This window comes from Sinocyclocheilus rhinocerous, unplaced genomic scaffold (assembly GCF_001515625.1).
Source record: "Sinocyclocheilus rhinocerous isolate Xijiao unplaced genomic scaffold, SAMN03320098_v1.1 scaffold1182, whole genome shotgun sequence".
NCBI lineage: Eukaryota > Metazoa > Chordata > Actinopteri > Cypriniformes > Cyprinidae > Sinocyclocheilus > Sinocyclocheilus rhinocerous.
In genome coordinates this window covers 222,234-238,942 of record NW_015624203.1, presented here as the reverse complement: position 1 = coordinate 238,942, position 16,709 = coordinate 222,234, and the positions used below count along the sequence as shown (strand labels likewise).

Genomic DNA, 16,709 nt, shown 5'->3' with positions numbered 1-16,709 from the left:
CAGGGAAGAACTGCAGAATATAATGTCATACAGATATTTTTTATATTATAAAAAAAATGTGTCCATCAGTGGTGGCAATCAGTAGGCTAATTTCTTATGAAGAGACCAATTTATATGACAGATTTTAATGTAGGCTTTTATACATATGTAAACATTATTTAATTACCATTATAACTAGCTATCTCACAAATTTTTGCTCACTCAGTGTTTTTTTTATTTTACAGTGGGGTCATTTTGGTGCAGTAGCACGAGATAGCTTGATTTCAAACTTTGAACTGAATAAAAAATGACAAGTAAGCAGTCAGTAATAAAATAAGAACAAATAAAGAAATGAATAATGTAGCACAAATAAAAAATAACGACAGGCCTTCGAATTAAATAAATTGCTTTTTAGTTTTTCAGTTAGGTCTAACAATAGGGTTAAGATATTTAAAAAAATTTTTTTTTTTTTTACCAATTATCCAAATAATGTTTAATCCTAGAAAGCTATTATTATCAGAGGACACGTGAGCATAACGGTTAGCAGATCAATGAATGAGAGGGCAGCGTTACCAGAGTTGCCCATATACCACACCATGTTACAACACAGTAGGGCTATTGTAGACAGAAACAATACTGTACTACATCGATGTTTCCTGTCGGCTCAATTTTTGAGTGGACTTTGCTGTTCCGATGAGCATGAACGGTATATGAGTGGAGCGACTGAGCGGAGCGCACATGCATAGAGCGGGATAATACGCAGAGCGTCACACCACGTGAAAGTGAAACCTGAGCGGTGAACTAATTTTCGGCAGCCGAAATTTCGGTGCATCTCTAATTATTGGCGACATCAGAAATGGATATTATATAATAGATGTTTTTTTGAACATTTTAGCAATTTAAAAATATTAAAAAAGGATTTTTTTACACGGCACCCCTGCTCTCGACAGACGGCAAACACTGGCTTAGTCGCAGAAAAAAACAACATTAGCAACATTACATGGTTTTACAAGTGTATTGTGCAAAGTGTTTACAAGTGTGTTGTGCATTACAAGTGTTTGTGTGGAGTGTGGAAGCTAATAGTAGCGCGCTCACTGCATGACAGTTAACTAGGAGGAGCCAGTGTGATCATTTGCATTTAACTTAAAATACTCTTGTCATTTTTGCTCATACGGAGTAATACATCTTTCGAATTTGTAAAAGGTTTACTTTTATTTGTGTGCACTCACAATAACAACAAAACGTTGTGCTTTTGTAAAATAATGAAAGCAAACAGTGTGCGCTTTCTGCCATCTAGGTCTCTGTGAACTTGAGCACGTCAAAAAAATTAGCTGAAACTCTGTGCTTGCTTCACAGACATAAAAAATATATCTATAGAAAGTGAAATGTCTACTTTTAAATGAACCAATTAAAATGGAAAACAAATCATTTCAGATTATGTAATCCATATGAAACATGCGCATCCTCTGTGGAGATGATGAATCAGTGTCGTTGACTTCATCACTGCAGCCGAAAATACAGAAAACACTAGTTTATCAATGAATAATATTAAGGCAGTCTTCTTGCTGTTTTTTCCCTGATGCATTCATAATCATTACTTCTGCCGGTGTGCTGTTGCAAGTTTTATGTGTGCGCTTGAGCACTGATAGGCTATAGGCAATTAAAGGCTTATTATTATGAATTATATGGTTTATTAATATAAACATGCGAATAGTCGACTAATTGCTAAAAATGAACGACTACTAGTCGACTAGAAAAATCTTTAGTCGAGGGCAGCCCTACTTAACAGATAATGTCCTAGCAGAAAATTACCAGTATCTTTTCTGTTTCTATTTTTTTTTTCTTACAGTGTATGATTACTTGTAAAAACGTATTTATCTTCCTCTGGAATTATCATTGATGCTGATGGCGCTATATATGCTTTTAGAGCAACATTTTCTGTAAATAATCAGTTTAGGTCTGTTCCTCACACAAAGCTTTCGTATGGCTTTAGATGACTTGGAAAATAGTGCAAAGATTATTATGAACTACATTTATGATGCTTTTTTGAAGCTTGACAGCCTGTACCCTCATTCACTTTCATTATATGAAAAAGAGTGTACAAAAAGAAAAACATATGGGCTTGGAATGACATGAGGGTGAGCAAAAAAATAAGCAAACTATTCCTTTAAGACTTTGGTTAAACCTGTAATATACATTTATCTTATCATCTCATGAAGTGTTTTCAATAAGCTTTCAATAGGGATTAAGCGACCCTGCATAACTGCACACTCCTCACCTGCTTTCTCTTACATCTGCCAGTTTATCACTTTTAGAGGAGTTTGACTGTAGCTGTAATGAACTGGAATCCCTGCCTCCCACCATTGGCTACCTGCACAGTCTTCGGACATTTGCGGCCGATGAGAACTTCCTGACTGAGCTGCCCAGGGAGGTGAGTATTTGTGTTATGCACTTTCTACAGAAATAATAAGGGAAATCAAAAATAGTATGAAAGTATGAAAATACATCCTAGACCAGCAAAGTTGGTTTACATTGGTTGCCAGTTTAAATAACAAGTTTAAGGACATTTAGGTATGTTCAAGCTGGTCTACAACAATAAAACAATTTTTTTTTTTTTAACTGGGCACAGAAATTAATTGTCAACAAAGCCACTTTTTCAGCTACCCTTTAAAACTTTGGGGTCGTATAGATTTTATATGAATATGTAAAACCTTCATATCTTAATAGCTTTTATATTGATAGAAAAATTGTTTAACACTTAATCTGCCATTCAGAAGTTTGGGGGGGTTGAAAGAAGTCCCTTATGCTCATGAAGGCTGCATTTATTTAATAAAAACAGTAAAATAGTAATATTGTGAAATATTATTAAAATTTTAATTAGAAGATAAATTTTCAGCAGCTATTACTCCAGTGTCACATGATCCTTCAGAAATCATTCTAATATGTTGATTTGGTGCTCAAGAAACATTTCTTATTATTTTCAGCGTTGAAAAAAAATTGTGCTACTTAATATTTTTGTGGAACCCATGATATATGGGCATATTTATTTCAGGATTCTATGATTGAAGAACAGCATTTATTTTAAATAGAAATCTTTTGTAACATTATAAATGACTTTACTCACTTTTGATCAATGTAATGCATCTGTGCTGGGAGAAAAGTATTACTTTCTTTAAAAAAAAAATACTAACCCCAAATTCAAACAGTAGTATATTGGCTGCCCAGAATCCAAAAGTAACAATGTTTGCTGTGCAACACACAAAACTTTATTAAACTATAAACTATAAAATAATACAGGATATATATATTTTTGCTACCACATTTTGAAATCCACTTAAGTGGCTGAATACAGGACAGCCTAAATCTGTAAAACCAAATGCATGGTAATGTCCTGCTGACCTTCACTTGCTGTATTGACAGAATACAAGAGTCAGTTTACCTGAGAGAAAGATAGAATGCTGATATTCAACAACAACAAAAAAAGCTGACAAAATTGCATCTTACCAGAGCTATCATATCCTGTCCTGTGCTACAGATTGGAAACTGCAAGAATGTCACAGTCATGTCCTTGCGCTCCAATAAACTGGAGTTTCTGCCTGATGAGATTGGACAGATGACAAAGCTACGTGTTCTCAATCTAAGTGACAATAGGTAACACCAGATGTTCCTGTAGTGCTTTTTTTCTTTCATTTTACACCCTGTGCACGCATTTGTCAACATTTACACCAACACATGATCTGCAAAATTGTTTAATGAATAAAAGATGAGATGATATTTGCTTAAAGTTTAGAAAGTGCCTCTTCAAATATCTTATAGGTTTGATGAACAGTCCCAATCGGTTTGTGTAAAGCAGTGAGGATGCTGTTTATTATTTTCCATAATGGCACAGTAATGGGGCATGACATCAGAAAAGTGCCTGGCGTTCCCACAGATTAATTAAGAAAGCTCTTTATGAGCTGTGTGGACAGTTTCGATGCTCTGACTGCGATTATCTGGAAGCAGAGTAATTAAACTTAACCAAGACTAAACGCGGCATAGCCAGTAGAGTACCTGAGTTAATGTGGTATCTTAAGTGTACAGAATCACCACAGGTTTTCATAACATTTTAACTAAACCAAATAACTCTCTCCAGCAGTCTCATTTGACTTTTGCCATCCATGTTTTGCCTTTCTAAATTCTCATGAACTAATCCTTTATGTTCTGTTTTAGGTTAAAGAATCTTCCCTTCACTTTCACTAAATTGAAAGATCTTGCTGCACTCTGGTTATCTGACAATCAGGTTGTTATCTGGAACTCCTTTTTAAATTGTGTACAAAGTCTTAACTACACAGTATTTGGACCACTTTTTAACCACATTGCATGAACAGTTAATACAGTGCTGTCACTGAATAGTTGTATTTACAACAATTCTTTTTGTTATTCAGTCCAAGGCCCTTATCCCCCTTCAAACAGAGGCTCACCCTGAGACCAAACAGAGAGTCTTGACCAACTACATGTTTCCTCAGCAGCCCCGGCACGATGAGGGTAAGAATAAATCAACCGTTTCTCTTTTCTTTGATTTTACTGGATTTAAACTGGATGGACATGCGTTTTCCATGCTGCAGATTACCAGTCTGACAGTGACAGCTTTAATCCCACTCTCTGGGAGGAACAGAGACAGCAGAGGATGACGGTGGCATTTGAGTTTGAGGACAAGAAGGAAGAAGAGGACAACTCAGGAAAAGTGAAGGTCCCCTTAAGAATTTAAATGTGAACCTCTTTGGCCCTGTATACACCTGGTAGTAACATCCATCTCGGGTGATCTGATCACAGATGTTAATATCAGATATAACCAGGGCCACTGCTGTGTTTGGTTAGCTGGGATTTATGAAAAAAAAAAAAACTTTAAGCATCAGAAAAGGTCATATCTTTGCCATATGGGCTAAATGCTCTTCCTATAGAAGTTATTTCCTAATAAAATTAAAATGATAAATCAAATGCTCAAATTGTCAAATAATAAATGAAACCCTCAAAATGGCTTCTCAAATGACAAATCAAATGATCAAATGCAATTTCATTTCCTAATTCGGGGAAGCAGGAACTGTATCAAAAATCAAATAAGAAATCATTTGTATTTGATATTTAATTTTCATTATCAACCCAGTATAAACCTGTCATAATTAAATCTATAATACAGTGCTCAAATGCTCAAATGGATCTCGCAAATGGTAAATCAGAAGCTCAAATTATAAATCGAATGCTCAAACCAAACATCGCAAATGGCAAATCAAATGCTCAATCGGACATTGCAAATGATAAATCAAATACTCAAATTATAAATCAAATGCTTAAACGGAAACCGAAAAAGGTGAATCAAATGCTCAATCGGACATTGCAAATGATAAATCAAATACTCAAATTATAAATCAAATGCTTAAACGGAAACCGAAAAAGGTGAATCAAATGCTCAATCGGACATTGCAAATGATAAATCAAATACTCAAATTATAAATCAAATGCTTAAACGGAAACCGAAAAAGGTGAATCAAATGCTCAAACGGACATCGCAAATAATAAAACAAATGCAAATGAGGAGTCAATCAAGTAGTGTGGGCTGAGCTTTGAGACGCGACAAGCACAAGTGAGGGAAATCTTTGCGTGGCAGGGGGAGCTGCCACCATGACCTGCGACAACTGAACAATCCGATAGATGTGTGTAAATGAACATACAGTACAATCCGGGTCTCCTTCTATTGTTTTGGCACCTTATACAATATACAATTTCTTTACTTTTACCACAAATGCAGCGAGTCCTGTTACCAGCGGGAGCCACAAAAACACAATATTCACCATTTACCAAACTCTTTTCACCTGCCTAAAGATCTCTCACTGTTTACACTCCGATTCATGCGCATGACAAAGCAAACAGTGCAATTCTACACTTATTTACCTATTTGCCACCGTACCTTATATTTTATTCCCTTCTTTTAATCCGTAATGGAGTCCGCATCCCGGTGGCACCTAAGCGTTGCACCTGCCCTAGAGCAGTTGTTTTGAGAATTTGATTTGTTATTTGATCCTTTTAGGCATTTGAATTTTCATTGTAATTTTGTTAGGAAAAAACTTTATAGAGGAAATATCTTCCCTCTATCTGCAGGTTGAGATTAATCTGAAGCGCTATCCCACCCCTTACCCAGAAGACCTAAAGAACATGGTGAAGTCAGTGCAGAACCTGGTTGGTAAAACCACTCACACCCTCAACACTGAAAAATGTTCTTCTGGGACCAATATGGATCTCCACAGCCAAGACAAGTATGAGCCTAAGTGGCCCATTGCTCCTAAGGAGGTAATGCTTCTTTATCTTATTTTATTACAATGCCTACCTGGGTTCATAGATCAATGTCTCTGCAATTTAGCTACAAAGTGCAATTTATATATAATTTATGTGTGTATGTATATATACAGTGGGTACGGAAAGTATTCAGACCCCCTTAAATTTTTCACTCTTTGTTATATTGCAGCCATTTGCTAAAATCATTTAAGTTAATTTTTATATATATATATATATATATATATATATATATATATATATATACTGTATATTATAAAGGATAGATCAGACTCTGAATTTTGATTGGGCGAGCCACATTTGAAGCTGTTGAGGATTTTAAACATGGGTCCGAGGATCCTAACTCTTTTTAGGCATGCCAAACTTAAAGGTACAATATGCAATTTTTGTAAAGCCGGAGCTACTCTGTGTATGTATATGATGAGTCACGCAAGTACTGGCCTACTCCGTAGCGGTTGGCGTCCCGCTAATCTAAAATAGTCCAAATATAAACACATATTATAGTTGCACTGTAGTGATTCAGGATACGACAAAAACACGTTTTGGAAGATGGATTCATGATTTTGAGCAACAACAAAAAAAGTTACGTAGTGTACCTTAAATTTTTTTTTTTTTTACATTTTAATGTTTATTACAATAATTGTAACACATATAATAATAATAATTTATAAATTTAGAGATAATTTTATATTCATTTATTATATTATTATAAATATGTTTTATTAATGTATTATATTATTATACATATTTTGTATTCATTTATTATATTATTATAAATATCATTAAATCATACTTTATTATATTTTAATAAAAAATTAAGAACTATTTATTGAACAATTGTGTTATGTTGGTTATCCAGGGTTAAATGAACTATGACTGTAATGCACAGCCTCTCGTGGCTTATTACTCAAATATCCATCACTTTGGAGTCACAGTTTATTTTGTCATTGAATCATGAGACACTTGTAGATTAGTGAGCATTCTTTTGCAGGTGACAGAGCGAGAGGTCAAAGACTTTTCGAAACCACCGATGTCTGATCAAGGCGTCATCCTCAACTCAGCCATTGACATCCCAAAACGCAAAGACAAAGAGGATCTGACTGAGAGCTCGGAAGTATGACGAGTTTTCTCTTTTAATTATCTCTCTTTTAAATGCTAGATGCCTTTATCCTTTTAAAATATTTATGCACAGCAATATCTTGAGATTGCAGCTTATTTTAAGCTCCCTTCAACCTTTCATAGCAGTTATAATGATAAATTATTGTAAAAACACATAGGGGATTTACAAAGTCAATCATTTTGAAAGAGAAGGATGAGAGTGTGTAATGAAATTTAGGCAGTAGTTTCTTTGTTTTTGAAGGCCTGGTATTTGCATCCTCGGTGTCTGAATCAGTTTGGTTGCATGTATAGAGTGTCGAGTAGTGCTCGGAGTGTTTGTTAAAGGTTAGTTGAACCTGCGGAGATAAAATACACAAAGATCAGTGCAAATGTTTCATCTCTCACAGCCAGCAACCTCCCTTCCGAACCACCAGAGCTGCAGTGTTGTTTGGGACACAGGATAACATCCAAGTCATTAACTTTGCCTGTGAATATTAGAGCAGAGCTGGTGCAATTAGTAGTGAATGTCACAGTAACATTGTAGTATCCTTCATTTTTTAGTAACTGGAATATCCTACAATGCAGTGTTTTTACTCTTGCTCAGTCTTCAGTTTTATATCCTGTAGCACTGCTCCAAATACAGATGGAAATCTTTTAGTAAACAAAAATAAAGGTCAGCGTGAAATATCAAGAACACTCTGAGGATCCATTAAAGGTTCCTATATGAAAATATTAACTGAATTCAGGAATGCTAAGATGATTCGAGTAAACTATAATAAATCACAAGGAATTATGCAAACACAGCTACAGTACATTCATAATCCATTCATTGATGCCAGGCTTTTCTATGCTTGCAGTAACACTTTCTTTAGAATAGCATACAAGTGCATGGTGTATTGTGTCCATTGCAGCTTGGCCTCACACTGCTTTCCCCCATGGTCTCAGAGACCCCCGGCCAAACTGAGGAGCTACAAATATTCTTATTATTATCAGGGTTATCGGGACCTTGGGAGTACCAGTGCCATAAACCTCATGTTTCTTACACATTCTTTTCTTTCTAGACCATGAGAATCCATTTTTGTTTGTTTGTATATATGTATGTATGTTTGTTTTGCTTAGATTTCTTTACATCGCGTCGTTCCCAAGCCGCAACAGCCAGAGAATACGAGCCTGGCCGTTACTTCCTCTTCCTGTTTCTGCCTCATAGTAAGTGGCTGAGAGACCAGACAGCAGAAAATCAGCTGAACATATGGGGTGGCTCATTTCAACTGCTTTCAAAGCAAATTCAATTCATTTTCTCAGACACCCCCATTGTGGGTGAAACATTTGTTAAATAAATGCATGGGTTTGTTTCCCATAATGAAGTAAAAAAAATAATAAAAAGAGGTGAAATCTGGTGACTCCCAGTCCATCCGTTTCCAGCATAACGTCAGTGTTGGAATTACAGGGGGGCTAGATGGAACTGAGACCCCCTAGTTCTAGTCATAGTCTCTCAGTTATCTCGAAACCCAGGGTAAAGGGAGACTGTCCAACCTTGAAGTGTCATTTACATTTGTTATTACAGCAAGAGATTGCTGTCTCTATGACATTTAAAATAAGTATTCTTATTTATATTCTCCTACATTAAACAATAAATTAGAAATATTATAAAAGAAAAAAAATAGTATTAATAAATCTAAATTATAATTACTCACAATGCTTTTCACTATAGATATAGTCAGCAGCACATACTGGGTGAAAAAAAAATACCCCTTTATTTCTAGAGGAAACTTAACAAAAACTTTCAATAGATTTGGTTGTTTTTTAAAAAGCAAACAACACAGTCATGTTATGTTGGGGAATTTTTTTAAAGGAGTCTCTTACAGTCAAAGGCACTAAGGATTTATTCAATCTAAAATGATGGCACAGCAAAATTTCCAGCTGCCATTACTTCAATCCTCATTGTCACGTGATCCTTCAGAAATCATTCTAATATGCTGATTTGGTGCTGAAAAATATTTCTTGTTATTAAAGAATAATAAGAAATGATACTGTTTTTCAGGATTCTTTGATTCAAAACAACAGCATTTATTTGAAATATAAATATTTTGTAATATTATAAATGTCCTTTACTGTCACTTTTGGTCAATGTATCTTTTCTGAATAAAAATCATTTAAAAATCTTACTGAATCCAAATTTTGATAGGTAGTGTATAAGAGCTCTTTTATTCCAAATATTGGGCTCCCCTAAATCTTTGTTTCATTCGAACACTAAAAATCATGCATCAAATGGCCCCCATGCTGAATTTTGTTCACAATTCATTTAATATAAGTATGAAAGCTTTAGCCTGCCGCATCAGTTCACACAATCACATTTCTTTTGACCCGTTGTGAGGGAGCAATGAAGAAAAAAGACAAGATGAGTGAAAAGATACCAGAAGGCAGAGAAGGGGAGAGGCGGCTGTTCTGAGAGAATCTTCTGATATGACTTCCCTCTTGCTCTGCTGCCGGTTGTGTGAGCCAGCCTGCTGATGTACAGTCAGGTCTGAGAGGTGTGACTTTTGCCATAGACAGCTGTGAGAGAGCTGGAAGCTCCTGGGGAATTTGAGCAGACAAGCCAGGACAAGGCATGTGAATCATAACAGTCTATATATTATATTATATATTAATGATGAATCTCAACTTGATATTGAGGTGTGAGATCACACTCTGTTACTTCTAATATATTTCTCAGCTTCAGCTTTGTTTAACTTCGCGGTCATTTTGGGCCCGTGTTTGCGTCATGAAACTGTCAATATACTGTAAAAGCTTTACAGAATCTAAATACTAGCTACATTAATGTGTCTTTGCAGAGGTATTTCATGTTTTAGCTTACTGATCCTTTTTTAACATTAACTTAACTTTATTCTGTGTGTCTTAATGGCTTAGTTTTTCTAAAAGAAGATCCTGCCCAATAGAGTTTTATATAATATGCAATTAGGCAAACAGATTTTCATACAGCCAAAATGTTTGCAGTTAGTTTAGCAACAGCTTTCAATATAATTGGTTTACAATAGATGTTGACATGTGAAAAAAAAATGTATTTACATTTATTAGTGAACTTAAATTGGATTTTACCTTATAAGTTTTAGTATAAAAAATTTGTGTTGCTCGATCTTGGTATTTAAATGAAAGATTGCAGGAAAACCACACCCCACTGCCCTCGAATTTGACACTTGTGTTTCCAGGACTCCATGGGAGGCTCCCCTAATGATATCCGAATTTCTGACATGAGGCCAACTTTGGTAGAGCCACCAATGTACAAACCAAAGGTTGTGTTACTGGGCAAGGAAAAAAAAGGTTAGTAAGACGAAGAAGCCTGATAGGTAAAAGTCTGCATACAATCTATTTTTTTAAATGCATGTTGTTGATCTTATTGAGAACAATTCATTCTTTGACCTCATCATTTTTAATAAAAATATAATAACTCAATCTTTCAGTGAAACGGTCTCAGTGGTGACGTATTCCAGAATTATATAGTCTGCTAAAACTCCTTACAGTTGGCTGCAAGCTCACATTCAGACCTGCCTCCATCTAAACAACAACTAATAGATCAAATCAAGTCCTTGCCCTACAATTTTTTTTTTTGATAATGTTTCACTCAGATGTACATCATAATACAGAAGAAAAGACTTGTCGCGACTTCCATTTCAACACTCACAATGGCTTTTTATAGGTTTAAGTTTTGACATTATTCATCTAAATCTTATGTTAGTTCCATTCTTCAAGAAATTCTCTTTCTCTTTTGATGTTTATTACTAAAGTTCAAATCCTTCTGAGAATGCTGATCTGTTATGAAAATGCATTATGTAATTGCACTGGGGAACACTGGAAATCAGTGTTGTTGAGAGAAGCACAATAATTTGGGTTTATTCTAGACAAAAATTGTTGTTGTTGTTGTTGTTCATGCATATAAACTATTTTACCTTGTTACCTTTTTTTAATGCATTCAGAGTCCACCGATGAGTCTGAGCCAGACAAAATGCATTGTTTGAACAACAGTGGATCATCTGCCACTTATTCAGACTACTCACCCTCCCAGGGATCATCTGGCTCCTCCAACCCACCTGGAAATGTCAGTAATCTGCAAACATCTGGGAAAGAGGGGCCATCACAGACTCACTGGACTAACAGGTTGGCAAGAATTTAATCACTGCCACTATTCATTTATATGAACTAATATACCATCTGTGCACTCATATGACATGACAGTTGATCAAACAGTTTACATATCCAGCTCACTGACTTTTGGGTGGCCCAAAATTGACCTTTGTGTCGCTGTAATATTCTTGCAATAATCATCTTGAAATAAACATCTCTGCCGATAATCCAAATATATTCAAGCAAGTTTTAACCTATCAGTTGCATATTTTATTTTATTAACAGATTTGCATTTATAATTTTTAATACTTTAGTAGTAAGATTGGTTGCAAATCTGTGCCTTTGTGGCAGCGTCCCGTATTAGCTTTTTTATTAGATTGAAGGTTTTCATTTTGAATTTCATATTTCTCTCCATTTTAATTAACAAGAAAATTGAAGACAATTCTACGTGAGCTTTATCTGGGCATTTTGTGTCTTTCTAAATGCCTCTATTGCTCACATCACAATTTTTCTTTCACTCCAAGTCACGCACAGCAGTATGGCTCTTGCTGTCATCTGCAACTGAAAATCCCTCTGTGTTGCTCACAGTAAAGATTTATTATATTAGTACTGCTGAAAAAATAAACATTTTCACCCCTTCCACTGCCTGTTCTTCAGAAGAGCTCTTTCAGAGATTAGTTTTGATAAACTTGCAGAAGTATTGCATGGGCAAAATTCTATAAACATTGAATATCTATTTGATGAGGATAGCAGTTCAGTCAACCATAGCAATATTTTCTTAGCACTTTTCAATTTAAACATAAATTAGACTATATGGGGTTTATTAAGAGAGTTGTAGGCCCAGTTAAATTAAATTTTCAATAATTCATCCCCAAGATTATTGAAACATCAAGTAAAAAGATTTTGTGAACATCAGCTAAAATAAAGCCAAATATATAGAGCAATGAGGTTCTGTCGGGGTAGTGACAGCCTAATAAATTTGGGCTGTACTCAAATGTTGCAGAATGAGTCCCAAGAAGGAATGAACAAGGAACTAGACAGTTACTAAGATTGCAATGCTTTGCATTTAAAGTATGCATGTAAAGTTAATATTTTGACATTAAGGCTTATTGACCTTGACATGAGGGTTTTCAGGGGTTCCTGGTGGGGTTTTTTTTAAATGCAAAAAATCTGACTTTGTAACAAAAAAAAAAAAAAAGTTTTTATATATATATATATATATATATATATACAGTATATATATATATATATATGTGTGTGTGTGTGTGTGTATATATTCTGACTTTATGTCAGTAACAAAAAAAAATTAATTCCAAAATTAAAAACATCATAGAATCATAGAAGTGGTGTATTCAAGTCATTGCATTTATAAATTGTATTTAATGCATTTTTGAATCAATTCATTTATTCAGAAACTGTGTGGCATGTCATTGACCCTATGTCTAAGTTATAATTTTATGATATTGAATATGCTTGTCATATCAGTCCATGGCCATATTCTTGTTCGCACATTTCTTTTTTGTGCACTGATAAAATATCAAAAAATATTTTGTCTGAATACATCAACAGGCTGGCTCAGTCTTTTCCGAAGCCCATTGAAAGTAAGCCCCTTCTGAGCCAGAGGGAAACACCTCCTTCCAGCACGCTGCAGCAGCGAGGTGAGAGGCGGCCTCTCAGTGATACCTTCGACAGCTGGAACAACACCCCCCACTATGATAACACGGGTTTTGTCGCAGAGGAGACGCCTCTTGACACTCCGGGCAGCAGTGCTGGAAACCCCATGCTAGGCTCACAGCCTCGAAGTGCCTCAATGGCACATGGCCGGCGGCCTCTCATGAGACAAGAGCGCATTGTGGGAGTTCCTCTAGAGCTCGATCAGTCGCAACACACTTTCCACACTGTTCGCACCGGCCCTGAAACTGAAGTGCCTCCTGCCTCTAACCCCTGGCAGAACTGGACGAGGACTCCCAGTCCATTCGAGGACAGGACAGCTTTCCCTTCCAAGTTGGAAATTACTCCAGCCAACAGCCCCAATCCTGATCGTAGGGACTTCGAACAGGGGATGGGAGAACTACGCGGCACTTTTCCCTCAACTGGAGCCTGGGGGTTTCTGGACTCTACGGACTCAGGGACGGGACGAGGTCATCCCAACATTTGTTCGCTTGTCCAGGGTGTAAAAGAACCGAACAAAATAGGCACTTTGGTTGTTAGCAAGAGTTCTGAGAGACTTTCGCCAATGATGAAGGAGGTAAAAGCGAAATTTAGGAAATCTCAGAGCATAGATGAAATCGATACTGGGTCATACAAGGTTTACAGCATCCCCTTGGGCAGCTACAGTTCTAGCATAGAAAACCAGCAGGGAAGTGTTGATAGAGCAGACTTCCCTGTACCTCTAGAACAGAGCATGTCAAGGAGCCAATCTGTTCCAATGCTGGACGATGATCTGGATGGCTTTGGTTTGAAAAGCTCTCAGCAACAGAAGCCTGCCATCCCAAAGAAAGTTTACCATTTTGACCAAAGCTTCAACCCACAAGGAGCCATGGATGTTATGAAAGCGGAGAGGAGAGTTCCTCCACCATTCCCCAATGCCCCTGAATATGTAAACCAACCTGGGAAGACATTGCCAAAGGAACTTGTGAGCCCGAGAGGCTACCGAGGCTATCCACCAGTGGAACAGATGTTTTCATTCGCTCAGAGTGCAGTCACCGATGATGCCATCAATCCACAGCTCTCAGTCCAGCCTCAGCGCTCCAGGCCGGGCTTCCTGAGGCGCGCTGACTCTCTGGTAAGTTCAACAGAGATGGCGCTGTTCCGCAGATTAGCTGAGAACCAAGAGCTGCAGCTGGCAGAGCACTACAACAGGCCCCAGCAGAGCATGCTGGAACAACAAAACAGCTTGTCTACCATCACTGACACCCAGTTCCACAAGAGGAATGGTAGGTATGACGAAGATTACTCGTCTTATCAAGAACCCAAAAAGCCAATCATGGGTTACCCCACCAAGAGTCTGACACAACGTCGCCCCCTGTCTGCACGGAGCTACAGCACAGAGACATATGGGGCATCTCAGGCAAGGCCAGTGTCTGCCCGACCCACCATGGCTGCACTGCTGGAGAAATTGCCTTCAGATTACAATCTTAGTACATGCATTGAAAAGAGCCCTGAAGCAGACATGAAGATGAGACCTGTCCTTCAAAAACAAGAGGACCCGACCTCCAAAATGCCAGTAGATTGGAGACAGCAGCTGCTTAGACACATAGAAGCCAAGAGGCTAGACCGGGTGAGTAAGCAAGCTTTGCTTTTTGTTCTTCTATGTAAGTGTTTGTTGGCTTGGACTTTATACAACCTCTCGGGAATTTTCAAGAAATAAATTATTTTAAAATTTTAAATTCTTTTAAACCATTCTTTTATTCTGTCTTTATGAAGTCATTATATATTTGTTAATAATTGTTGAGATCTCAATAACCAATGTTCTCAGTTTAGTTTTGTATTATGTACTAATATGATTTTATTATAACAAGGTATATCTCACTATCTTATTAAGTGACTACATCTTTCAATGTTTTATATAATATGTTTGGATTACACATTACAGACAAAGCTTAAATGAAGGCTTTTTAGTGAATAGACTCATGAACAGTGAGGTGAATCTCATGTGAACCATCAAGAAATGTCTGGGACATATTTCACCCCAAAATCAAAAGAAAAGAAAAGGAAACTATTCTGCCTAAGGTTTAGGTGGGTTTTTTTTTTACATTTTTTTATTTTATACAAATTTAATCCAATTCTACCCTTTCTCAAAAACATTATATTTGAGAGTTAAAAAAAAATCAATATTTTTTTAAATTAAAATTTATTTTTTACATTATAATAATATAATTATAATTTTTTTCACTTTATGATAATGACTTTTTTCACATTAAAGTAAGGAGATTTTTTTCTCACTTTTACGGTGATGATAATTATGAAGGAAAATTAATTGACCTGAAATTAATTGTCACAATACCAAAAATCCTCAAATAGCTTAAAATTCTTTCAGCAAAATATGTTCTTTTTTTTTTCTTTTTTTTTTATTGGGGTGGAATATAACCCTGAAATTTCTTTCCTGAGATTTACCCAGTTATGTACATGCACCATTGGTGGTGAGCCTTTGTTTCTGTGTAAGTGGAATACAGTACTACAGCATACTTCATTGTTCACAGAAATTAGTCCCACACTGCTGCTATTTTATGTAAATGTAACCGCTGTGGATCACTAATGTGTCACGTGGGCAGTAATGACGTACTGTTGTTGTTCTGTTTGTCAAGCTTACTCACTCTGTTACAGCAATGTGCAGTCCAGTGTATCCCCAGCCACAGCCTTTTGACCTTTCTGTGTGGCACACCCATTCACTCATGTCATGTGGTTGTTTCCCTCCAATCAGAGCGCTGTCCTTAAGCACAACACAGTAAACTTCGGCATGCTGTACTCTGGAGGCTATGCTGCACCGCATGCCAGCAGAAGCATGACAATAAACTTTTACAATAACACAAAGCATGAAAACCAAACAAGTCAGTGGCTACCTCTACCAAATGTGAGTATGAAGCAACTTCAGCCCCAGTTTCAGCATGAAGAAGTAAAACATACATGAACACAACATCTCCTATGGAGACCTTTTTTTAGATCTCTCTCTTTTGAGCGGCTTCTGCTTTAACTTCTAAAACAGTGGTAATATAATAATTTTGGCCCTTTTTTATGTACACTATAATAGCCTTTCTGTAAGGCAGACCATCTAACACATTTCACAGTTTAACACTTATCTAACACCACCTGTTCTGAGTTCCAGGCTAGACACTGTCTCTCACTGTGATGTTAAACATATATAGGTGTTTTCTGTTGCATGTGCTCAGTCTTTGTGTTTGGTCTATGCACTACAGTCTTCCTCTGTCTTTAATTCACAGAAACAAAACTATCTGTGACCAATAGCAGAGATACATTTATGACAGGCCTTCTTGCTCTTTATAAAATACAACCAAATGTCAAATTTAATCAATCATACTTAAAGGGTTAGTTCACCCAAAAATGAAAATTCTGTCATTAATTACTCACCCTCGTGTTGTTCGAAACCCGTAAGACCTTCGTTCATCTTCGCAACACAATTTAAGATATTTTTGATGAAATATGAGGGCTCTCTGACCCTCCCATAG

General features: G+C 36.5%; 1 protein-coding gene across 1 annotated transcript in view; it reads left to right on the top strand.

Annotated features, from left to right (window-relative positions):
• The window catches only part of LOC107739104 (leucine-rich repeat-containing protein 7-like), an 80,716-nt gene that overhangs the window by 53,307 nt on the left and 10,700 nt on the right, over nt 1-16,709 (top strand). The window contains exons 13-24 of the mRNA XM_016551104.1: nt 2,281-2,410; nt 3,515-3,630; nt 4,189-4,258; nt 4,404-4,503; nt 4,584-4,708; nt 6,115-6,303; nt 7,298-7,420; nt 8,524-8,610; nt 10,611-10,722; nt 11,376-11,556; nt 13,093-14,803; nt 15,947-16,096. Of these exons, the coding sequence (XP_016406590.1) occupies nt 2,281-2,410; nt 3,515-3,630; nt 4,189-4,258; nt 4,404-4,503; nt 4,584-4,708; nt 6,115-6,303; nt 7,298-7,420; nt 8,524-8,610; nt 10,611-10,722; nt 11,376-11,556; nt 13,093-14,803; nt 15,947-16,096 (3,094 nt within the window). The remainder of the gene's footprint in view (nt 1-2,280; nt 2,411-3,514; nt 3,631-4,188; nt 4,259-4,403; nt 4,504-4,583; nt 4,709-6,114; nt 6,304-7,297; nt 7,421-8,523; nt 8,611-10,610; nt 10,723-11,375; nt 11,557-13,092; nt 14,804-15,946; nt 16,097-16,709) is intronic.